The sequence below is a fragment of the Passer domesticus genome, chromosome 16 (assembly GCF_036417665.1).
Source record: "Passer domesticus isolate bPasDom1 chromosome 16, bPasDom1.hap1, whole genome shotgun sequence".
Lineage (NCBI taxonomy): Eukaryota > Metazoa > Chordata > Aves > Passeriformes > Passeridae > Passer > Passer domesticus.
This window is the reverse complement of record NC_087489.1, coordinates 8,464,239-8,488,560: the sequence shown is the minus strand read 5'-3', so window position 1 is coordinate 8,488,560 and position 24,322 is coordinate 8,464,239. Positions and strand designations below refer to the sequence as shown.

At 51.8% G+C, this 24,322-nt stretch overlaps 1 protein-coding gene across 3 annotated transcripts in view; it reads left to right on the top strand.

The window, feature by feature from the left end:
- The window catches only part of HELZ2 (helicase with zinc finger 2), a 29,945-nt gene extending 5,680 nt beyond the window's left edge, over positions 1–24,265 (top strand). For all 3 annotated transcript variants that reach the window (XM_064391193.1, XM_064391194.1, XM_064391192.1), the window contains exons 2-20: positions 3,347–4,486; positions 4,602–4,785; positions 5,168–5,275; positions 5,836–6,359; positions 6,685–7,317; positions 8,438–9,221; positions 9,620–9,695; positions 10,994–14,504; positions 15,322–15,407; positions 15,750–15,881; positions 16,121–16,288; positions 16,498–16,639; positions 17,109–17,225; positions 17,640–17,832; positions 18,621–18,755; positions 18,990–19,208; positions 19,460–19,616; positions 20,106–20,273; positions 20,746–24,265. In XM_064391193.1, coding sequence (XP_064247263.1) covers positions 3,489–4,486; positions 4,602–4,785; positions 5,168–5,275; positions 5,836–6,359; positions 6,685–7,317; positions 8,438–9,221; positions 9,620–9,695; positions 10,994–14,504; positions 15,322–15,407; positions 15,750–15,881; positions 16,121–16,288; positions 16,498–16,639; positions 17,109–17,225; positions 17,640–17,832; positions 18,621–18,755; positions 18,990–19,208; positions 19,460–19,616; positions 20,106–20,273; positions 20,746–20,870 — 8,460 coding nt within the window. In that variant the 5' untranslated portion in view covers positions 3,347–3,488 and the 3' untranslated portion in view covers positions 20,871–24,265. The remainder of the gene's footprint in view (positions 1–3,346; positions 4,487–4,601; positions 4,786–5,167; positions 5,276–5,835; positions 6,360–6,684; positions 7,318–8,437; positions 9,222–9,619; positions 9,696–10,993; positions 14,505–15,321; positions 15,408–15,749; positions 15,882–16,120; positions 16,289–16,497; positions 16,640–17,108; positions 17,226–17,639; positions 17,833–18,620; positions 18,756–18,989; positions 19,209–19,459; positions 19,617–20,105; positions 20,274–20,745) is intronic.
- The last annotated feature ends 57 nt before the right edge of the window (positions 24,266–24,322 follow it).

The following is a 24,322-nucleotide window of genomic DNA, read 5'->3' as shown; positions in this document are numbered from 1 at the left end:
CAGAGGAAATGCCATCAGCGAGGCCGTGGTGTGCTCTGTTTGGGTTTGGTTTGTGGCAAGGCTGGACCAGAGCTGGGCAGAGGGTGCACGGGGCTGTGTTGGTGCCTGGGAGAGAGGCAGAGCTTGCCCAGATGGGGCTGGGGGTGCAATAAATCAGCCTCTGTCTGTCATTGTGACTTGTCACCCATCAGCAGGATGTGAGTGGCTTTAAATGCCACGCTGAGCTTTTCAGGATCAGTGTAAAAAAGGTTGTTTTTTCTTGAAATATACAAAATTCAGCTTGTAAATAGTGGTCTGTGGCTTGCTGGTAAATACTGCTCCCCTTCTGCTCTTACCTTCCCTGAAGCATTTGGATTTTGTCTTGTTGACATCAGTTTTATTCCCAGTGGGACAGCTGTCTTGGTCACACCTCCCCAGGCTTCCTCGTGCCTTGCATCTTCCCTCCAACCGAGCATGGATTGCAAAAGTTCCCTCTTTTTTCCCCCCTCTCCTAGTATTAGAGTGCTGTAGAGAGAGAAAAGCTTTAATTTGGCTTCAGCACTAGTGCTGTGCAGAGACTTTGAGCAGGGTTTGCACTTCCTCTTCCCTCCCACCTCCAGACCCAGAGCATGTTCTGGCAGTTTGCTCAAAATCCAAACGCCTTCTTAAAAAAAATAAACAGCAGGGAAATTGACCCCTTTAAAGGTGGAATATTCCCTCTTATCTTTTTCCAGCTGGGATGCCCTGCCTAGGCATGAATTCCAGTGGCACCCCGGCTGTCCTGCTCGGGTTTATGGGCAGTTCTCAAGCGTTCAGCCGGGTCGGTACCGGCGGTGCTGCAGGACCGTGACTCCGTGAGCTCCGCGGCCCTGGACGAGCCCGCACCGGCAAGTTCGGCTCCCTGTGCTCGGAGCAGAGTGGCAGCGATCGGGTTTCTTCCTCTCCCGTGTGTGTAGCTGAGTTCACTGGAGTTTTCACCAGTTCAGTGTTGCACTGATGTCGCACAACCCCCGAGCGCCTTTCCCAGGAGGGCTCGGGCGGAGGCGGTGATTTCCAGAGGAAGGAAGGTGGAACTGCTAAGGGAGGGATACCGAAGTGTTCCCGAAACTGCCGAACTCAGTCCCACTGGGAACGTGCTGCCCTCGCCAGCTTCAAAGGAGCTGGAAGGCCGAGCGTGCCCCGCGGATTCGGGAAGAGCCCGGCCCCGCCGCCCTGCGGGTGCCCCTGCCCCGAGCGGGTCCCGGGGCAGCTGAACCTGCCAGGGACACTCCCTCTGCCCCGGGTCCCGCTCAGCTCCACTCCATCCCTGATCTCCGGGCAAAGCCGAGTGGGAATGCTCCCTTGGAGCAAACGGCCCCCCCAGGCTCAGACAGGAGGGATTTTGGCCCCCGCAAGATGCAGGGTTTTTTCCTCCTGCAGCCCAGCCCTTGGAGCAGGCTGTGTCTCCCCAGACTTCTGCCTGGGGGTTTTTCTGGTGCTCACAGCCTGGAGCAGCTCCAGGGGGTCTGCAGCCCCCACCAGCACTGTGCTGCCTTTGCTGGGACTCAGATGAGCATCCCTTGATGCCCTTGGGCATGGGACAGATTGTTCCGCTCTCCCTCCTCTCTTCATAGGTGCTTTGTTCCCAAATTATTTCATTTCGGTGCAAAGCATTTTATCTGCATCAATCAGCAATCGGGCAGCGCCAGAACCTCAGCTGTGTCTCAAAGTTTTCTTTTTTTTTTGTAGTAGAACCAGAACAAACAAAGAGCTCCTGACCCCTGGAGTACAGAAAGTTTTATTCCAATGACCATGACCTTGTTACAGCCAGAGGATAGGAATACCCTGGCTGTCTGCTGGCCCCAGCCAGCTCGGGGTCACTGCTCTTCTTTCACTGCCAGCCTGCACTGAGTGCTTCAAGTAAAGGTTTGGAAGTGAAGGCACAGAGGGAATCTGGGTGATTCAGCTGTGGATGCAGAGCTCATAGCATGGCACAGTGGCATGGCACAGTGACCCCAATCAAGGCAGCGCTGGCGTGGGAGTCAGCCACGGAATCCCACGGCTTCCCAAAACGGAAACCTGCAGCTCTGCCCAGTGCCAGGCTTGCTGCCAGGCCTTGAGAGATAAACGGAGCGGGTGTTTATCCACCGAGCACGTGTCTGACCCGATGCACACACAGCAGTAGGATTAGATGGCTCCTTCATGGCTCAGCAGCAGGTGGATGCTGTGACACTGGGATGGGAGCTCTCTAAGGGTGTGCTGGGACTGTGGGTGATGCTCCAGCCACTTCCAGCTCAGTGTTTGTTGTCTGGAGCTCCAGCTGGAGCAGCAGCCTCAGCACTCCCTGACCATTTTGTCCAGCACTGTTTATCCAGAAAAGAGCAAAGGATACTTAAATAAAAATGCAGAAGCAATGCAAGATTTGCCTTCCTGCTCTATTGTCCACTGGACCTCAGCTGTAAATCCTGCTCTTCCCTGGCATTGCCAGGGAGCCAGTCTGTGGTGGATGCTGGCCAGGAGCCCAAGTTGGGTGCTCAGCACGCGGCTGGTGGCTTTTCTTGGCAGCACACCCTGCCCAGAAATGTGCCCCGGCATGTTCCATTCACCCTGACCGCGTGGCCCAGCCACCAAACCCTGCAGCATCATCCCAGGGTTGCTCCTGGCCTCTGGTTACCCGGGAGACTGATGGCAAATGCCGGAGCTGGTGGCTGGGAAGGGCAGTGAGCCGTGAGTTGCCTTCCCAGCCACCAGGGCCGAGCTCTCCCAGCTGGATATTTACCGAGCTGTCAGCTGGAGAGATGCCTGTTCCAGCATGCCCATCTCCCAGCCTTTCGTGCTGCAGCCCAGGAGCAAAGAGGGTGGTTGCAACATTAATTAATTCCAATTAATCTTTTGTGCTACGGGGCAGATGGGCTGGAGCTGTGTTCCTCCCGCTTGGCGTGGGGCTGCCTGGCCAACTCTGGGAAGAAAACAGGATAAAGAAAGAGAAAGTTGGCAGGAGGGACCCAAGGTGGGGCAGGTGCTGGCAGCAGAAAGAGGAAGTTGGATCGTGTGTCCATGGTCTGGAGATCAGTGGCTGCTGTGGGGACCGTGCTGGGCCCTCTGGAGCAGTTACTGCTTTGCCACTTTGGGTGGTAAATGCTGATGGTCTATAGGGACATCAGGGACCAGGCTGAGCCCTGCTGGGAGCCAGCACCACTCAGCAGCCTGATCCCTGAGCAAAACCCTCCCCTGGGACCCGGGCTGGTGGGGGAACAGAGCTGAGGAGAGGGTGCTGAGGCCAAGGTTGCCTGGGTGAGGTTCCCGGCTGTGCCAGTGCCTCTGTGTGCACCCGCCAGAGATTGTCTGATGTTTGCTGCTAAGTCACTTGTTCTTGTTCCTTTGTCAGGCTTCATGAGCTCGCACCGATGACTGGCAGGTATGCAGTGAGCTAGAACAAGGCCACTTGCTCCATGGCACCTCCTCCCCACAGCATCACCTTCTAAGATCTTCCCGCCATTAATTTTGCCCTGCTCAAGCTGCTGCCAAAGATGCCAACAGCCAACGGCCCAAAGGTGCCACTGGGCAGCCTCCAGCAGCAGCTGGAGCTGCTCCTGGTCTGCTCCAAGTGCAGCGTGAAGGAGAACGAGATCACCTACCACCCTCAGGAGGTGGAGCACAAGTGCATGTACGAGATCCTGCTGGCGCGCTGCCGCAGCCGCCGGAGCAAGGCATGGAGGAAGGTGTCCCGGCGGCCCGGCTTCCCCAACCCGGCGCGCTACGCTGTCTGCAGGTACTACGTGGTGGGGCTGGGCTGCAGCAGGCACAAGAACCAGTGCACCTTTGCCTGGAGCGTGGAGGAGGCCATGGTCTGGAACTTTGAGAGGGAGCACCAGCTGGAGCGGCGCTGGCTGAAGGCGGCGGTGCTGCAGGCACAGCTGGGGGGCCGCCCTGCCGCCCCCCACCTCACTGCCGGCGCCGCCAGCGAGATCACCAGCGAGTTCGGGGGGTACTTCCAGGAGATCTGCAAGCGTTGCTTCTTTGGCTGCCCCCAGCGCATCACGGTGGGCGGCTGCGGGCGGCTCTGCGAGTCCCACCGCTGCTGGGACCCGCTCCTGGTGCACGCGGTGCTGGACAGCCAGAAGAAGCAGCAGTACACGGCCATCCGGCCCTGCCCCGAGTTCATCGAGACGCTGGCCTACTGCCGCTTCGTGTCGCGGGGCCGGCCCTGCAGGCACGGCCCGCAGCGCTGCCAGTACGCCCACAGCGACGTGGAGATGGCCGTGTGGGAGGCCGAGAGGGAGCAGGGACTGCTGCGCTCCGACCTGCTGCCCGCCGTGGGCACCGGCAGCGCCAGCGGCAAGCCAGCGGCACCCGCGCCCGTGTACTTCTACTGCCACGTCTGCCTGGTGACCTGCAGCTCGCAGGAGAGCTTTGAGAACCACTGCTCCTCCATCGAGCACGTGCAGATGCTCTCGGCCGACAGCTCCATGCAGTGGGTCCACCGCGCTCCACCGCTCGGGCTGACCAAGTTCTCACTGTGCAGCAGGTAAGGCATCCAGCAGGGAAGAGGGCAGGGGCAGCAGGGAGCTGCTGGCTCCCTGAGGATCCCCATGCCACCAGGGGGATGGGGATCCCCATCTCACACGCCTCTCTCCTGACAGAGCGGAGGTGTGTGAGATGGGGAACAGCTGCACCAAGGCTCATTCCAAAGAGGAGCTGCAGGAGTGGATCCAGAGGGTGAAGGTTTCTGTGAAGAAAAAGAAGCAAGCCCTGAAGGATGGGCTCTTGTCCTACCAGGACCGGCTCCTTGCTGAGTATCGGATGTGCTCCAACGAGGTGTTAATTGTGAGTGGTGGGCACAGGGTGGGAGCGCTTTGGTCCAGCACATCACGGGAATCCTCTGGTGTGAGAGCTTGGGAATGGAGCCCACTGCTCACCTTGCTAATGGGGATGCAGAAAGGGATGTGGCATCCTCCTTCCTTCATCTCTTTGGAGACAACAACCTGAGAGCCTGCTCGGGGTACCTGAGCTATGCCATGGGTCCTCTTGCTTCCCAGGGCTGCTGCGTGGAGCAGCAGTGGGTGAGGATGGAATATGAGGAGGTGCTCTTGATCCCTCTTGGGAGGATGTAGCATAAATGCAAGGATGAAGATGGCACTGTGAAGGGCTTTGAGGTGTGTCCCTGGGATGCTGCCTTCAGTCCCTCTCCTTTCATGACTTCCCACAGATGGCTGAGCACGTCGAGGGTGTCCAAGTTGTGTGTGAGCAGCCTCTGCAGGTGCAGCTGGAGGACAGGAAGAAGAAATACCAATGGCGGTTCAAGGTCCACTCCCAGGTAAGCTCAGGCCTTTGGAGGGTTTTGTTTCGTTGTATTTTTTTTTAGTTGTTAATTCTGCAAGGGAAAGAAGAATGGGGATTTGGGGTGTATAAATGAGGACATGTGCTGGGTACACAGGAGCTGCTCAGGTGGTGCCTGCACTGGGGCTGTGTGCAGGGGATGCAGCCACTGTGTCTCCTGTCTTGTGCAGTGGTCCTGGGGCAGACCTGGCTGCTCTCAACACCTCCCCTGTATTATCACAAATAACATTCAGCTGCTTTCCTGACCAGGATTTTGTGGATGTTGTGGGCAGCAGCCTGTCTTCTCCATAGCAGATTTCCAATTTACTGCATGCTATTGCAGTATTGCAGGTTGCTATTAAACTGAAACCTGGGGTTCTCTGAGACCTTAGAGTAATTGCTGTGTGATTGCATGAGGAATAAACTGTGGTGAGATTGACACAGAGTTTGGTTCCTCTAGCAGCTTTTTCTAGGAAATGCTGCTGGAGCACCTCACCAGCTGCTGGGCTCTTCCCGTGGGCTGCCCTCACTGTGTCCCTGTCTTCTCCTCAATGGCAGATGCAGCTGCAGCACGTGGCCCTGCTGAAGCGGGACCCCGGAGTCAACTTCTACTTCTCGGGGAATGGCCTTTCCCGGGGCCTGCAGTACATTTGTGGGGACCACGTGGCCGCCGTGTCCTCCTCGCCCCGCGTTGTGCAGGTGGAGGTCAGCATGGAGTGCTGCGTCCTGGGCATCTTCGAGCAGTGGGTGGTCTTCGACTTCGGCAGGCGCCCCGTCCTCATGCAGAAGATCAGGGTGAAGGTGGGCCGGCGGGAGACGCCCCAGCACGTGCCCAGCACCAGGGAGAGCAGCCGCCCCGTCAACTTCGTGCGCTGGGACCGGGGCAACCGCCTCATCGTTCCCAGCGTGCCAAGGACTGAGGAGGATGTGGCTCTGCTGGCAAAGTACAAACCTCCTGCTCTGGCACTGGATTACCAAAGTGAGAGCGGTGCAGTGGTTCCCATCACCCGGCTCAACTATCGGGAGAGGATGCACAGCTTCCTCTTCCGTGAGGAAGAAGCTGAGCAGGCTCTGATTGCCAAGTAAGTGCCAGGTGTGACACTCCTTTTGGAACTCCCCTTCACCTGTTGCTAACCCTTGGGGCCATGCAGCTCCTGGGGTCTTCTGTCCATTCTGGGTTGGGTCTTGTGGTGCCTTCCCAGGAAACTGGAAACCTGCCAAGAAGGATGGCTTGCTGGGTCTCATCCTGTGGCCATGGATTAGCTAGAGCATGGTTTCTGTCTGTATGTGCTTGGGGGGCTGACAGACCCTCTCTGGGTGTAGGTGGCACTCCCCTCTCCATGGAGGAGGGCTCAGCAACCGACAGATCCTTTCTCTGCTCTTCATTTGGGTGTTTCCTCCTTGCAGACTCAACCTGCGTGTGCTCATCTCGCTGACCCCCATGCTGCAGAGCCTCTCCATGGGGGCGAAGTTTGCTCACTCTGGGGAGCTGTTTGCTGAAGTGCCTACCCCTTACAACCTCTCACCAGACACGGACGAGGGGTACCTGCTGAGCAGGTCTGTGCCCACCGCCTTCCTGGCGCTTGACCCACCTGTGGACAATCGGGTTTATGAAGTTTTTGTGGAACATAAAGCCACCACGGAGAAGACCATCTGGCTACAGATACCAAGCAGATGCTGCTCGGAGCTGAACTTCAAGGCAAACACCTCCCACAAGGTGGAGATCCAGTTCCAAATAGACCAGCTGCTGTTCCGGCAGTGGCACCAGGCTGTGGACCGCCTGTTTGATGAGAAGCTGGTCCTGCCAGATGTGGCCAGTTGCTCCATCCCCTACTCTCTTGAGTCACCACAGAGAGGGAACAGCAAGCAGAAACAAGCCATCTCCTTCATCACGGGCCGGCCGACCACCAGCCGGCAGGTCCCACCTCTGCTCATCTACGGGCCCTTCGGCACAGGGAAGACATTCACCTTGGCCATGGCCACCTTGGAGATCCTCAGGCAGCCCAACACACGGGTGCTGATCTGCACTCACACAAACAGGTTAGCAGGGAAGAGGCAATGAGAACTGTGGGCAAGCTGGTGCATTGCTCACTGCGGGGGTGAAGGGGAGTCAGGGTGTATGAGACAGAGTTGAGCTGCCCTTTTCTCAGTGTGCACTTCAATTGCTTGTTTAAATAAATTAGTTTTTGTCAAATTTGTCTTAAACTGCTCTACTTCCTGCTAGGAGGAAGCCTGGCATGGGTGGAAGTCTTTGTGGAAGAGGCAACACAGACTTATAGAATCCCTGAATGGTGTGGGTTGGAAAGGACATTACAGCTTGTCTTGCTCCTAACACTTCCCCTAGATGAGGTTGCTCCAAGCCCTGTCCATCCTGACCTTGAGCACTAAACATATTCTTGGCTCATTATAAAATAGGAATGTGGCTAGAGAGACAGTTTTCTCCAGCCTTTACTGTGTACTGCAAGAAGTAGAAAGCTGCTGCCTGACCATGCTGGGATAATGTTGTGCTCTAGTTGCCCTTGAAGCCTCTTTGGCTCTGTGTACATGCCAATTTATTGACTTTTCCAGGGAGAGTTTGGGGAAGAGAAAATGCAGATCTGGTCTGAATGCCACTGGATCTGCCTTCAGAGAAACCAGGCCAAGACTGTTAAAATTAGAGCAGTTACACTGAAAAGAGTGTCCACATCTGATCCTGCAGGCTGTTACTGCCTCAGTTTTTAATGCATAATAGATGGTGACTGCTAATCTTAGCCTGTTCCAGGCTGTTTGCTTGCACGGAAGCTTTTCCTGTAGGTTTTGTCTCACCAAGAGTTGGGGAAGCTTTGCTGTCAGAGGAGAGCTCCTTGTCACTTGGCCCTGCACAGCATCAGGGCCACAGGTTTTGTTGGGCACATCACATTTTTCTCTAAGAGTGTCAAGAGATGTTGTAGTCTCAAATACCAATTCCTATTTTAAATCATGCTGTTGAAAGAGGCTGGGAATTGGTGGCTGCGTAGGCACAGCTCCTTTGTGCAGTTGTGAATGTCTGCTGTGACAAGTGTGGTGTCACCAGAGCCAGGAGAGAAACTGGATGTGTGTTGCAGAATGATGAGAGAGAACTCTGCGTCACAGAACTGAAGAACAGCACCAACGATTCCTTTTCCCCTTTGTTCCCCTCCAGCGCTGCTGACATTTACATCCGGGAGTATTTTCATAACTATGTGACCACGGGCCACCCGTGGGCTGTTCCCCTGCGGATCGTCTCCACCGACCGGTCCGTCAGCGTGATGGACCCCATCACCCGCATGTACTGCTGCCTCTCGCCAGACCAGCGCTCCTTCCGCCACCCCACGCAGGCCGAGATCGACAAGCACCACATCATTATCACCACCTCCATGCTCTCCAAGAACCTGAAGGTGTCCCGTGGCTACTTCAGCCACATCATGATCGACGAGGCCGCGCAGATGCTGGAGTGCGAAGCTTTGGTTCCGCTCTCCTACGCCGATTTCAAGACCCGCATCGTCCTGGCTGGGGACCACATGCAGATAACCCCAAAGCTGTTCTGTGTTGGGGGTGGGCAATCTGCTGATCACACCCTCTTGAACCGGCTCTTTCAGTTCTATCAGAAGGAGAGTCATGAGGTGGCCAAGAAGAGCAGGATCATCTTCAATGAGAATTACCGCTCCACTGCCGGCATTATTGAGTTCATCTCCAAGCACTTCTACATCGGCAATGGCAATGCCATCCAAGCCAGTGGGAACATCCCACCCCACCCCGAAATGTATCCCCTCGTGTTCTGCCATGTGTCTGGTGTGGCTGAAAGGGATATCTCCATGATTTCTTGGCAAAACATCTCCGAGATAATACAAGTGATTGAGAAAGTGAAGGAGATCTATCAGAGGTGGCCAGATGAGTGGGGGGTCCGGGATCTGAAGAAGATCTGTGTGGTCTCTCATGGGACACAGGTACCTGGAGGAATCCTGCATTCCAACTGAGGGGGCTATGCCTGCACTGCTGACTAAACACTCCCTAAGGAAGACCCTTTTAATCTTTTTATTACTATTTGTGCTAGCAAAAATAGGAAATCTGGGGTCTCATGTGCCTTCAGTGTTTTTTTGAGGCACTCTCTATTTAAGTGGAGTGTCCTGGGTGGTTGAAGCAGAGGTGGTGGGATGGCTTAAACACTTCTATCAGCATCTTCTAGGGAGGTTAATTACAGGGCAGTGGGAGCTCTGGCTGAAGTCAGCCCAGATCTGTGGCTGCTTTCAAGTAGTTTGGGGAACCTGCACCTGGTGATGAGGGACTCTGGTGTTTGGTGGATGGCATTTCTGAGCTGAGATCAGCTGTGCCTCTTTCTTACCAGGTTTCTACAATAAGACAAGAGCTGAGGAAAAAGCAGCTACAAGATGTGATGGTGGAAAATTACGAAAATTTGCCAGGTTTGTGTCTTGTGCAACAGTCCCTCATGCCTGGCTGCATTTTGGGGTCTTCTGTGTGAGAGTCATACACAGCTTTTGCAGTCATGCTGGTGGACATGAGGGTCCCTAGCAACTACAGCCACAGAGTAACAGGCAGGGGGAAGAGACACTTGGGCATTAGCAGAGGAGTTTCCAATATCTTTACATTTTCCTCCTTGTTAAAATGCAAAATATTGGCTATTGTTGTGGAAAAATACCTCTCTGGGAGGTGCTGCCAGGCAGAGCTCCCCTGCCCTCTCAGTGTCTCTGCCACCACCGAAGTCCTGATTAGGAGGGAGTGCCTGGAACTCCTCTGGCTGATTTCCATACCTTTCTGGTTGGTAGAGCTTTGATTTTGTCTCTTCCTGAGTGAATAAGATTTCACACTGAATTAAATCTGCGCCCAGCTGTCAACTCATTTCAAATACGTGGACTTTGCTTTGTAGGAGGGTACAAACCCTGTAAGTGCCATGCCAGAGACTTGAGTATGTGTGAATCATGTGAGGCCCTAAGTACCAGTGAGGGAGGCTAGTGACAGAAGGGAATTGAAACCAGGATGGGTACCAATCACAGGACAGCTCACTAGAGGAGGAGTCTCCTGCTCTGGATGACAAGAGAGGGATAAGGCTGGTTTTGTCCTCAAGGACTTAATTTATGACTCATCTGCGTTTTCATTATTTTTTTAAATTGCGCAGCTGGGACTCCTCGTGGTGAGAATAACTGACCCCAGGGGGTGTTTGTGATCTCCACACCCTTTCTTTGCAGCCTCTTCCCAGCTCTGACATCACTAGGGTGCCTCTTGTTGGTTGTTATTTGTTTTGTGATCAGCTGAGCTCTTCCTGAGGGGAGAGGGATCCTTGCAAGTGATCACTGCTCTTGTTCCTGCAAGACCCTCAGTTCCCCAGGGAATTTGAGATTCACAGCAAACGCTACCCATGTTTGCAAGGAGGGGCTGCTGGTGGCACTGGGCATGCTGGGCTTCTCCATGGGTGCTCATGGCTGCACTGGTGGAGTGCTCTGCCTTTATCCCACCTCCAAGCTGTCCTTCCCTCCCTGGTGTGTGGGTGGTGGTGCCTTGTGATGTCCATCCTGGTTCATGCACAGAGGGTCTCACGATCCCCAAGAGCTGCTTTACTCACATCAGGTGACCCCCATGTTTCAGCCAAGTGGGGTGACATCAGTCCATGGCCATGTGACACAGTGTAGACAGGTGGCAGCCAGGCCTGGTCTTCCCTGCTGGGTTCTCGTGAGTGACTTTTCCCTTGTCCCCTCTGGTGCAGGGCGTGAGTTTCGGGTCATAATCATCAGCACGGTGCACACCAGCGAGAGCCTGCGCGTCTCAGCCTCCCACCACCTCGAGTTCTTCAACGAGGCCAGAGTGCTCAACACCATCATGACCCGGGCTCAGTCGCTGGTGGTTGTGGTGGGGGACGCCGTGGCCTTGTGCTCCCATGGCCAGTGCAGCAAGGTGTGGAAACGGTTCATCCAGCAGTGCATCGACAAGGAGAGCATCTTCCCGGAGAGCCTGACAATGGCTCAGATCAAACAGGCTGCGTGTGACAAGGAGAGCTGGAGCAGGAGCGTGGAGGGGGACGAGGAGGACAGCGACACGGACTCCTCGAGCTCTGAGGGTGAGAGCATGAATGCAGATGATCCCATCCTCCAGGAGCTCTTAGATGAGAGCAAGAACATGCTGGTGACAGTATCTGACGAAGGGCTGCTGAATGTGAAGGCCGAGGCTTCAAACCAGTGGAAAGACAAGTGGGAGTATGTCAGCTTCTCTTCTCAGATGATGCAGCAGTACCTGCATATGCACCCCCAAATGTACAAGAGGTGTGAGCTGATCAAAGAGGCATTTGACAGAGCTTCTGCCTTCACCCTCAATGACTCTCCTGCCATGAACATCCAGATCAAAGGCAGAGTTAACTGTGGGACAGCCTTCACTGGGGACGAGGTTCTAGTGGAAATCCTGCAGAACAGCACAGGTGACAGCAGCAGCCACCGCCCACAGGGGAGGGTGGTGGGCATCCTGAAACGCGGTGAGAGAGAACGGACCTTCATCTGCATGATGGATGAGTTTGATCCCCGTGTGATGATACCCATCGATCCCACTGTCACCAAAATATTCGTCCCAGGGCTGAAGGAGAAACCCAATGTCATCCCCATCCGCAGGTTTGTCAATGGGAAGTACAGAGTGGTCAGCTGTGAGAAGATCAGCCAGGAGACAAGGAGGTGCCAGTTCTTCTGTGTTCAGGTCATCTCCTGGAGGGAAGGGTTTTACTACCCTTTGGGGATAATAACAGAGATCCTGCAGGCAGCACTGACTTTGGAAGAAGGCTTAAAGATCCTCGCCTTGGAGTATGGTTTGGAGAACAAATACCCACCTGCTGTCACCAGAGAGTCAGCCAAATACGCCTCCAACAGCAACATAAACCTCGCCAAGGAAACTCGGAAGGACTGTCGGAATTACATGACCTTCACAATTGACCCCCAAGGTGCCAAGGATTTGGACGATGCCATCAGCGTTAGGGATCTTGGGCGTCACTATGAGATTGGGATCCACATTGCAGATGTGGCTGGCATAATTCCCAAAGGCAGTGCCTTGGACCTGGAAGCGAAGAAGCGGGGTGTCACCTTCTATGCTCCCAAGCAGGAGCGTCTGTGCATGTTCCCACCCAAAATCAGCCAAGACGTCTGCAGCCTCCTGCCACAGAAGGATCGACGGGTGATCTCCTTGTTTGTCACCGTAGAGAAGGAGACTGATCAGATGTTAAAGGGAATCTTCACCCTCTCCGTGATCCGCTCGGACAGGCAGCTGTCCTACGAAGAGGCAGAGCTCTGCATTAAGAACTGCTACAGGGGAGCAGAGGAGGCCCTTCGTTTTGATACCCTGGAGGACTGCATTGCTGTGGCTTATCACTTCTCCAGGATCCATCGGAAGTTTCGGCTACAGGACGACTGTTTCTATGACCGGCTGGATGAGGAAAGTTCCCCAGGAAACAGGGGGTCCCATCAGATGATAGAGGAGTTAATGATCATGTTCAATAGTTTCGTGGCCGAGTTCCTCACCAACCAGGAGGTGACCAGAAATGTCACTCCTCTCCGGTGTCAGTGTGAGCCAAGTCTTCAACAGCTGTCACACATGAAAAACAAGTACAGCCACATCATTCCTTTGTCCATTCATCTCTTGCATCACCTGGGAGAAATACCTCCTGACCAAGACTCCCCTAAAAATGTGGAGTTCAGTCTTCTGGGCCCCATCTGGGAGCACCTGCAGTCAGCTGCCAATGCCCGTGACTTCCAGAAGATGCTCGACCTCGTAGTCACTGATGACATCCACCCAAAGTTGGCCCCTGTGGTCCTGGAGTTCAGGAGGCTGCTCAGCCGCTCCTACTTCTGTCGCTCCAACTCCACTGTGCAGTCAAAGGCAGGCCATTACTCCCTGCACGTGGACTCCTACACCTGGGCCTCCTCTCCCATCCGCCGCTACGTGGACGTCGTGGTGCAGCGGCACCTTCACTCTGTGCTCCACAAGAAGCCCCTCATCTATTCCATGGACGACATTGAGTTTCTCTGCCACGACTTCAACAGGAAGAATAGCCAGGCGATGACGTATGAGAAGAAAGCCCACTCCCTGCAGATGGCCAGCCAGCTGAAGGACCAAGTCCTGCAGAAGATTGCCTTTGTGGTGGATATCGAAGAGATGAGCAGGTTTTTTAAAGCCCTGTTTCCCCTGAACATGGAGAGTCTTCCAGATCCACAGAGAATTAGCTACAGGTCCCTTCAGCTGATAGAGCAGCCTGTGTTCATCCAGCAGCGGAACAGCATCAGGCTGACCTGGAAGAGGAGGATGTACTCTGCAGAGACAAAGGAGCAGAGCCTGCGGGAAGGACCCCTCCGTGACAAGAGTGTCACCCTCTTACGCACCCAGACGTGGCAGGAGGTGCTGACAGCCATCAGGAACGAGGAGTTCGACAGGGCTGCATCCCTCCTGCGGCAGAGCAAGGAGCTGTACCACCGGCACATAGGCTGGGTGCGGAAGAGCTCCTGCTCCCACTACATGGAGCTGTCCCTGGAGCTGAGCGCCGGTGACGCGCTGTGGTTCCAGCTCACCACCGACGTCAGCCGCGGCTTCCTGGTGCCCTTCGTGCAGCTGTGGTGTGTGACACCGGGCTTTGAGGTCTGCCTGCAGCACATGGAGAAGCCAATCGACTGCTTCTCGGCCTACGCCACGCTGCAGTCCAAGGACAAGTACAAGAACACGACGGAGTACAACAAGGTGTGGGTGCCCATGAGTGCCATGGAGTCTGCGTCGTGCGCCGTGGCTGAGAATGACTCAATTGTCCTCCATGATATTAAAATAAAGTGGGCAAAGCAAAGGACAAGCAAAGGACAGCTGCAGGGGAGCTTTGTGCTGAACAAGAAGTGGTTGGAGGACTGCTCCATTGAAGTGGACTTCTTGCATTGTTACCTGTGCATTCGTTTAGGTGGGCTGAAGCTTCCCAAGAGCCCTCAGAGTGATGAGGAATGCCTCAGCCATGGCCTCCAGAACCTGTCTTTGCTTGACAATGGCAAATCAGAGAACAAACTTGTGGTTGATCCCGATACCTACACCTGGGTGGCTCACGGGGTCACGGAGGAGTTCAACGATGACGACAAGTCAGACAGGTCTGGTCATCAGACTATGAATTTTTACATCCACTATATGTCTATGGAGACCATCCCTGTGGAGATCTCACAGGATTCTGCGAGGTTCACAGTGGAGCTCATTCCAAAGATGCTGCCAGACATGTAAGTGGGCTCAGCAGTGTGCTCTGGTTAACCTGGCTTCCCACAGGACCCCTCTGCTGCACCCCAGGGGCTTTCCTTACTGCTGTGGCTGATCCCCTATAAAACCTGCTCTTATCCCTGCTCTGACCAGCCCAGCTGTTGGGCTGTGGGTCTTTGGGGGTGTGGCAGCACACCTCAGCTCTGTTTTCCAGAGAGTCTCATGCTCTTCTGGTTGTCCCTGAGAATGGGGAGATAGGGGAAGGTGGTGAAATTTCCCTGAGCACCTGCTTCTTATATTACTGGTTTGCTGCAATATGTGTTTTGAAAGGTCAAGTGGGGCCCTGGAGTGGGATTTGCTTAGTGGAAGAGTTTTCCAAATCATTCCCCTTTGTTGTTGCTGCAAACCAAGTTCTGCTCTTCGTAAATCAGAGCTGATTTTGCCCTTCCTCATACACAGCATAGGCTGCTATGCACCCCCAGTGCTGTAAGCATTCTCAGGGCAGGATGTTCTTCCTTTTGCATTGTGAATTTTAGGAAACATTGGAAGCTAATCCAGTAAAAGGGTGTGGGCCATAACAAAACAGACTTGGGACAGGAGTTGTGCTCCTTGCTCTCAACAGCTTTGCAGGCTCCACTCTTCAGTCAGTTGAGAAATGGTCCCAGATGCAGAAGAGCAGAATGACTTTACGTTATTTGTGGTTGAAGTTCCTTATGGAAGGAGTTAATGCAACAACAAAGCAGAGAGGAAGAATAAATAAGGCAGTTAAGCAACGCTGTATTATAACTTTTGCTATTTTTTGCTACATTCCATTCATTCCTGTTTTTTCTTGTCTGTCAGACGGAAAGAAAAAGCACTTTGGAGGCTCAAGTATGCCTCTGACCTTGCTAAAAGTATCGCCCTTGGCCACGAACCTCCTCAAAAATGTAAGTGCAAATATTAACCTTTCTTACCTTGTGACTACTTACTTCTGGCCAGGCAGGTGCCCCGGCAGTTTCTGTGGGCCCTTGCCCACAGGGGTGATGCTGCTGTGTAATTTGGGATGCCCTGCTGGTGGCATTGAGATTGACAGCTGAGATTGTCATCCCCAGGACTCACAGAGATGGTTCATGGACAGAGTATCTTGGCATGCGACAAGGATTATTTCTAGGTGGTCTTGTAATGGACCACCAACACTAGATACCTGCTGCACCCTTTTGCTGGATCACTTCTGTGCTGCCCTCAGTAACCTTCTTTAAATTTGTTTTCTTGGCTCTTTGCTGTAACAGTGATGACGTCCAGAATCCTGCAGCAAACATCCTTTGATATCCCTGGCTGCAACTGGAAACTTAACAGGAGTCAGAACCAGGCTGTTCTGGATGCTCTAAAGAAATCCTTCATGCTCATCCAAGGCCCACCAGGTAAGGGGGGACAGCAGAAGACACCTGCTCTGGTATGAATGGCAAGTGAGAGGTGATCTGCTGCTTTCCATTGGACCCTTGGTGATCCAGGAGAAGGGAGCGTGGGTTGGCATCACCCACAGCTGTGCAAGGCAGTCCTCGCCATTCTTGATTTTATTTCATGGCTGATGAGCTGGATGCAGGTCCAGAGCATGAGTGTTGTGGTTAAAATGTTCTCAGCAAATTCCTTTTTTTTCCAGGCACAGGGAAGACTGTTGTTGGAACTCACATTGTCTACTGGTTCCATAAACTGAATGAGGAGAGTGTTGAGAAGGACAAAACACCATGCTTGGAAGATGAAAAGGACAAGAAGAGAAAGTGCATCTTGTACTGTGGCCCATCCAACAAGTCTGTTGATGTTGTTGCTGGTAACTATCATCTTCTAAGCCCCTGAAGTGGCTGGGAGGGAGAACATGTGGTGTGGAGGGGCCGAAAGTGGGGCTGGTCCTTACAGAAGACCCTGCACTGCAGGGCGAGGACCGGTGGAGATGGGATGAGGAGAGAGGGACAGGGAGAGACAGGCCTGAGCACCACCAGTGCCTGGTGCTGTCTGAGCACACCTGCCCTCCTTCTCCAGAGATGCTGCTGAAGATGAAGAAGCTGAAACCACTGAGGGTTTATGGGGAGGCCATTGAGACGATGGAATTCCCATACCCAGGGAGCAACCGGAACATCTCCCGTAAATCCCTACGGGATGCAAAGCCAAAACGTGAGCTCAGGTAGGACAGCATGGCCCTGCAGGCTCCTAGGGTGCTGGGGAGAGGTGGCTCCTGCATCAGTGAACAAACACAGCAAATAGTTTCATTCCACCACTGCAGAGCAGAACTATTAACCTGCTTTCTAATTAATTTGTAATTAATTTTTTCAAGTGAATGTGTACACTCTGATGTGGAACCTAGTCAGGAAATCCAGGTTGTTGAAAAGTCTCTAGATGTTTTCATCGCCTTTTGGAACAGCCCTGAACATCTCTGACTTTATTCTTGCTTACAGCTGCTAAAGGGAAGCAGTTGTACTTTATGTCCTCGAGGTTGAATTATTTGGTCTACAAAGATGGGAAGGTTTGGCTGTGAGTTTTTTAGCTAATGGGCTTTCTCCATGTAGGCAGGTGGGGGGTCTGCTTCGCTGTAGAAGAAATTACTGAGGTCTCAGTGTTGAGGGAAAATATTTATATATTGACTCTTTATTCAGTGAAATAATCCTGCACCATCGCATCCGGCGGGCGCCCAGCCCCTTCTGGCAGAGGATCTGTCAATTTGACGCTCGGGTGAGGAACGGAGAGGAGATCACAGAAGCAGAAACAAAGGAGTGAGTAGGAAGAGACCCTGGTGAGAGATGGCTGACTTTGGCTGTGTGCCACCTCTGAAGCACAGAATAAACTGTGTGTTCAGAATAATGATAAAAGGTGATGAGGTTACAGGTACACCACAGAGCCTCAGAGTCACTTTTGCACTGCTGCTGTTGTCCACCTGGACCAAAGTTCCAGTTCTGCCTGTGTGACCCTTGAATCCTTCACCTGGACCCTCTGCCCTGTTGAGTTCAGGACAAAGTACATTTCCCACAGTGTCCATCCAAAGCCCTTTTCTGGGAACACCAGCTCATCCTGGGGAGGGAGGTGAAGCCATAATCATTTGGGAAAGCACAGCCTCTGCCTGTTTCCCGCATGAGGAATCTGGAGGTGTTTCCCTTATGCATAACTGCTGTTTTCTGCACCAACACTAGGTACAAAGGCTGGCTGACACAAGGTCGTTCGTATCAGCTGGCGTGTCACGATGTCATCCTGTGCACCTGCTCTGTCTCGTCTGCCAGCGCCTTGGAGAACCTCAACGTCAAGCAGATAATCATTGATGAGTGTGCCATGTCCACAGAGCCTGAGACCCTCATCCCCTTGGTCTGCCACCGCCGTGCTGAGAAGGTATGGCCCTGCCAAAGACGTGTCTCTGGGACAGCTGCTCAGGGCTCTCAAACCTTTTCCATCCCTTAGCACACTGCTCTTACAAGACTTGTTAGAGTTTTAAGGTTTGTGCTTCCTTATGGGGTGGGTATGGCTGCCACTGAAAAAATATTCTGGCCCAGGTACAAAGTATTAACATGACAAGAAGTATAGACACAGTTGTAGCTGTCCAAGCTGGAGAAGAGAAGGGTCCAGGGACACCTTGGAGCCCTTTACAGTGCCTAAAGGGGCTCCAAGAACAATGGAGAGGGACCTTGGACAAGGGCATGGAGTGACAGGACAAGGAGGAGTGGCTTCACACTGATAGTGGACAGAGTTAGATTGGCTATTAGGAAAAAAAATCTTCCCTGTGAGGATGGTGAGGCTCTGGCACAGTTTGCCCAGAGAGTCTGTGCCTGCTCCATCCTTGTAAATGTTCAAGACCAGGTTGGACAGGACTTGGGGCAACCTGATCTGGTGGAAGGTATCACTGCCCATGGCAGGGGGTTGGAACAAGATGAGCTTTAAGGTTCCTTCCAACCCAAACTATTCTGTGACTCTAGAATTCTATGGTTCTTTGTGTTCCTCCCATCAGATGGAAACGTTATCTAGGACAGGATCTTTATGTCATGTCCAATGTGGTCTTTGGCTGAGGTTCCTGTAACATAAATAAGTAGCACCAAATATCTGTGTGCAAACAGCCTTTCAAAGAGCTGCTGGCCTTTTCAGTGCCTCCACCTTGCAGCTGAGGTGTCTGCTCTTCCTTCCAGGTTGTTTTGCTGGGGGATCACAAACAGCTGCGGCCGGTGGTTAACAATGATGTCTGCAAGACTCTTGGCATGGAGACGTCTCTCTTTGAGCGCTACCAGGAGCAGGCGTGGATGCTGGACACGCAGTACCGCATGGTGAGGCCCTCCAGTGGACTGGCTTCTCTCCCTCACAGAAAATGGAGGCCTGCCTTAAGCATCAGAGAGTCTCCATTAGTGCTTCCCCTTCCTAGACACAGGATTATACCTAGGAATATGCCAGTGCCAGCTCCAGCAGAATGGCATTGTGCTGAAGCCTGCCCAGAAAGATGATGCAGGCTGAGAAGTTCGTTGGGTTTTGTTCATCTCAGTTTCCCTCCTTCTCTCTGCCAGCACAAGAGCATTTGTGAGTTCCCGTCGCAGGAGTTCTATGAAAGGCGGCTGAGAACATGTCCTCGGCCTGACTGCAAAAACAGTGTGCTCCACCACAGAGATAACAACTGCTGCCCCATCATCTTCGGGCACGTGGAAGGGAAGGAGCACTCCCTCATGATTTCTACTGAGGAAGGAAACGAGAACTCCAAAGCTAACATGGAGGAAGTGGCACAGGCGGTGAGCAGGGGCCGGGGGAGTTGCTGGGGATGCAGAAGGGAGGGTGTTGTGCTGGAATTGTGGAGGGATGACAAAGATATAAAGATCAGCAGTGTCTGCCTGGTGCTTCCCGGGTCTGGAGCACACCAGGACGCCCCTGGGCAGAGGCAGGGCAACGTGACTGCAAGGCAGGTGCCATGGGTGGCCTGGGGCGGGGTGCTGGGGGCTGTTCCCTCACCGTGAGCAGGTGAGCAGGACGCGGGTCTCTCCAGGTGAGGATAGCCAAGCAGCTGACACTAGGTGGCACCATCCGGCCGGAGAGCGTCGCCATCCTGAGCCCCTACAGCGCCCAGGTGTCCGAGATCAACAAGAGCCTGCAGAGGGAGGGCATCCGCGGCGTGACCGTCTGCACCATCATGAAGAGTCAAGGTGAGGGGACAGGAGCGGGAGGGTTGGGTCTGTCCCCTCCCGAGGAGCTGCTCACAGATAAAATCGTCCAGCAAACCCTACCCCAGGGTCATTGCAGCCGTGGAAGATCAGATTTCTGGGTGATTTGTGATTGTAGTAAACCCTTTGAAAGCCTCTGGAGTGCTTGGGCAGGGTGAGGCTGCTGAAGGCAGGAAGGTGAAGGATCTCTAGTGGAAGATTTCTAGTGAAAGGTTCCCTGCTCATGTCAGCGAAGTTGGAACACAGAATGTCCCTTCCAAACAAAACCATTCTGTGATTCTGTGCTTCTGTATCTGAGAAGGGTGTTAGAGAACTGCCAGAACACATTTGTTCTCTTTGGAAAGCAATGACCAGGAGTCCCAAAGCCTCCAAAACACAGAGGGTGGCAGTAGAGAAATGAGTAGTCCTCTGGGGTAGAGAAATGGCCAGATGCTTCCTTCTAAGAAAATCTGTTTTGCTTCCACTTTCTAGGAAGTGAATGGAAATATGTGATCCTGTCAACTGTACGCTCCTGTCCCCGGTCTGAGATCGATAGGAAGCCCACAAAGAGCTGGCAGAAGAAATACCTGGGGTTTATCACCGACCCAAACCAGGTCAATGTTGCCATCACACGAGCTCAGGAAGGACTCTGCATCATAGGTTGGTATCCTTGGACTGTGCACAAGCCTTCAGGGGAATAGGATTCCTGGATAAAGGGATGGTGACCCAAACTAGTACAACGAGTGATCATGCTTTATTCTTCTGCCCTTTAGTCTGGGGTTTTGAAACTGGGGAATCTGGGCAAAGCAGGGTTCATTCACAGCTTGAGTACAGCAAGTATAGTTTTTCTCACCCTTTGTTTTGGACCACGTTGTTTCTGTTAGTTTCATGCTAGAACTCTGTCCTAACAAAAATCTGGGTGCTCATTTTGCTGCTAATCACGCAGGTGTAGGCTGTGATGTGTAGGGAAGCTGCTCACAGGTAAGACAGCATGGAAAGGGAAAGGGAGCTGGGATTTCACATATATCCCTGCAAGTGAACCAGCCCCCTTAGCTAGAGATTATAGACAAAAATGGTATCAGCCAAGCCTCTTCTAGCCACTAACCTGCTGTCCCCATCCCTCTGCCCACAGGGAACCGGTACCTCCTGGAGTGCAACCCTTTGTGGAAGAGACTGCTGCAGCATTACTACCACCACAACAGCTGCACTGCAGCGCAGGAGATCCGTGTCAGGAGGAACTCAGCCCTCTTGCGGTGAGGATGGGCCCTCTGCCTGAACTGCATTATGTGTGCCTTGGGAAGGACCAAATCTTTCCGTTTTTCAATGACCTACGGAGCCAAATGCAGCGGGGGATCTGGGAGCTTCCTGCACCATGACAACTCAGCTTCAGCGTCTGCTTCAGCATCTTGAGGTGTTTTTAATCAGTGCAATCTTGGGCAGGAGCTTTCAATTCTAGCAAACCAAAAAGGCATTGGAGATAGATGATGGGCATGTGACTTTACTGATGATGATACTATTTTTGTAACTGTAAGTTGCTCAGCAGAACCCTCATCCTACTGCAGCTGCAGTTTGGGGGGGACCAAATATTTGCTCCAGCTGTCAGGGTTGCACTTTGGGGATCAAATGCTCAGTCTGTTCATCGGGGTGGAACGACTGCATGCAGCAGAGCAGCGCAGCAAGATGCTGTTTGCCATGGAGGACCAAAGCTTCTGAGTACTGCCTCTCATTTTAAATCCAAGGACAGAAGATTTTTAAGACTTCTCACTTTTTACCATTTTTTTTTAAGTGAAGGAGAAAAGCAATGAGAGATGCATGCACCACTCTTTGTCTAGCCAAAATGATGTTCTTTGAGCGTGTAAATATCGCAGCGGCAAGGCCAAGGTGATTTTGTAAATAGATTTACGTGTTCTTTGTACAAAGGAGTTGTCCTCACCAGCATAAAGGCAATGAAAAGCGGGGACCTCTCCTACCAGGAAACATTGGGATTTGTCAGCCCATTTTAAACTGTTCAGAATTTTATTTGAAATCTCCTGTTGATCCCCCCTCCCTTTCCTACCCCACTTTTTTTAAAGCTGCTTTTAATTTATTAACTTTTAACTCTGTGAATTTGCTTCACAGCCTTATGGCCTGAGTTTTTAAGAGCAGTGAAGGAGTGTATGTGTATAATGTATTTTTATATTTTCTGTAGCCAAGCTGCTGTGAGCTGGAAGCTGTGGTTCACCAGAGAGGCTGCTTTCACCCAGTGACATGTGGCTGGTGTTGTGGTGAATGGTGCCTCTGAGAATCATGGAGCTGCTTTTGGAAGCATGACAGTTTTGAGGGAGGGTGTCTTTTATCTCATTTCAATTCTGAATGTATGAAGTGCCTGCCTCAGCTCTCCCCAAACCACATGCTTGGCAGTCCTTAGGTGTTCATGTGGGATGGAGCTGAGATGCAATCACACAAGTTTTCCTTGTGGTGTGGATCCCTGTGATGTCACAGCACTACGGCAAGAGGAATTTTGTCCTGTTTGCAACTGAAATCCAGCGTGGCTCTTTCCCATGTGGAAGAATGGCAATAGAAAAGCATTGTGTCTGGAAAAGTCTTGATTTAACTCTGTGTTTCTTCTCATGACTCTGTGTTAGACTTGCCTCCAGAACCTATGGGGAGGTTGTGTTGTTCTCTTCCTTAATCTACCTTCCTGCAGTCTGCCCTTGGGGGGTTTGAGCTGTGTGCCAAAGACCACCCAGGCTTGCTCTTGTCCTACTGAAGCATAATAGTGGGCATATGGCTGGCAATTCCCTGAAGGATAAAAACCCATAGGAAGTATCTCCTGCTGGTTCTAAAGATGCTTGGTAAAAGCTGGTAAGGTGTAAAATTAATTGTTCCTCTTTGAAGTCATCCTGTGTGGGATCTTAAAAGATTCTGCACCAGCCTGATTAGCAAATATTATTGCAATTCCAAAATAAGATTGTCTGTGGATCATTCTGTGGACAATTGAAATGAAATCACCTAGCTCCAAAGATTCTATAGAGAATTGCAAAAAATGCTGGAATTATTGGGATAACTACTTTAGCATGGTGCCAGCTTCATTTAACAAACCACCTTGGTTCCTTTAGAACCAGTGGCTCTCATTTTCACTATCTCCTTTAAGTGAAGAGTTTCTCCCCTGGGTTTTGTGCTGGTTATTTCATACATGTAACACAAACAAGGAGACTCACCCCTGATGTAGTGGCTTAGTCAGTGCTCTTGGAGGGGATTTGGCCAAGAGAGAGTCCTCATAAAGCAACTCCCTTTGTTCTTAGTGGGAAAAAAATGTTTATTTCTACTCCACGGAGGTAGCATGAAATGTTTTGCTTGGTCTGTGTTGCAAGTCAACATACGTGTTATTTTTTTTTCCTCTGAGGATGTATTTTATAACTGGTGATTAGGAAATGCACCCAAGCAGCAGTTACAGCCAGGCTGGGCCCTCGGACTGCTGGTGCTGTCAGCAGGTTCCTGGAGAGCTGGTCGTGCAATAGTCAGGGATAGCAGAAAGTGCAATTAAACTTTTTATAGACTGTAGCTGAGTATCATGTTCTTGTCCTTATGCTCATGGAATGAATCATAGAAATCAATAGAGGAAAAAAAGTCCAAATTAGCCTGGTTTCATTTGCATGCAGAGTTTTGAATTTACTTTTGGAAGAATTTCATGTTCGAGCAATATTCTTAAAATACCAAACTTTTGGTAATCCCAGTAGGAACACCCTGGCAGCCTGGTGCCCAGGGCATCTGTCCAGTCACAGGCTCTGTGTTCTCCACACTCAAAGACAAAAGCACATGGCTGCAGGACACAAATGTCAGTTCATCCAACAGCATTAACTGAATTTCCTGGGCACTAGCTAGAGCTCGAGCACAAATTGAACAAGGGGAACCTGTGCAGGCAGCCAGTGGTGAGCCCAGCACCAGGCAGGCTGGACTGATTTTGAGGATTTGGACAGATCTGTGTAGGACAATCAATTTACTGCAATAAATCGGTGGGGTTTTTAAAAATAGAAATGAAATGTCAAGTGTCATGAAGTCTGAATTAAGGAACTTGAAATGGGGCAGGTTTTTATCTTTTGTATGTCTGTGACTCGCAGCAAACCTCAAATGACCTTTTGGATACCAATATTTTTATCTGCTTTGACTGTTCATAAGAATGAATCTCAACATTCCTTTTTTGATATTTAAGCCATAATTGTAAAAATTATTTGAATTTATTTAAATAATAAATTTTATTACTAAAAGGTCTGTTCATGTGATGGTTTGACTAGAATCTGTGTGGGGACAGCTCTGTTTGGACTGAATGAAATGGTAAAAAAGAAAATTAACATTAACTGCAGGTTTTTGGCAGAAAATAATTTTTTACATATTGATGTATTACCCTTCCCTTTTTGTTGGGAGGCTTGGGGATTTATTGTTGGGTTTTGGTTGGTGTTTTTTTAATTAAAATGATCTTTTCATGCACTATAGAGGGGTGAAGTCATGCTTAGGTACCTATATGGCACAGGGTGTAGAGGGTGAGAGAAACCAGTGATGGACATAAGTCTGGGTGGGTGATTTGAAGATCTTAAGAGTCCAGTTCAGTTATTTTGGAAGAAGGACAATACAAACCCAAAACATCATTGGAAGAAGTTGACACTGAGCATCCTTCAGTGGATGGAAAGCACTGGATGGTAGAGATGTTTCTGTCTCTTGTGCTCTGCTTC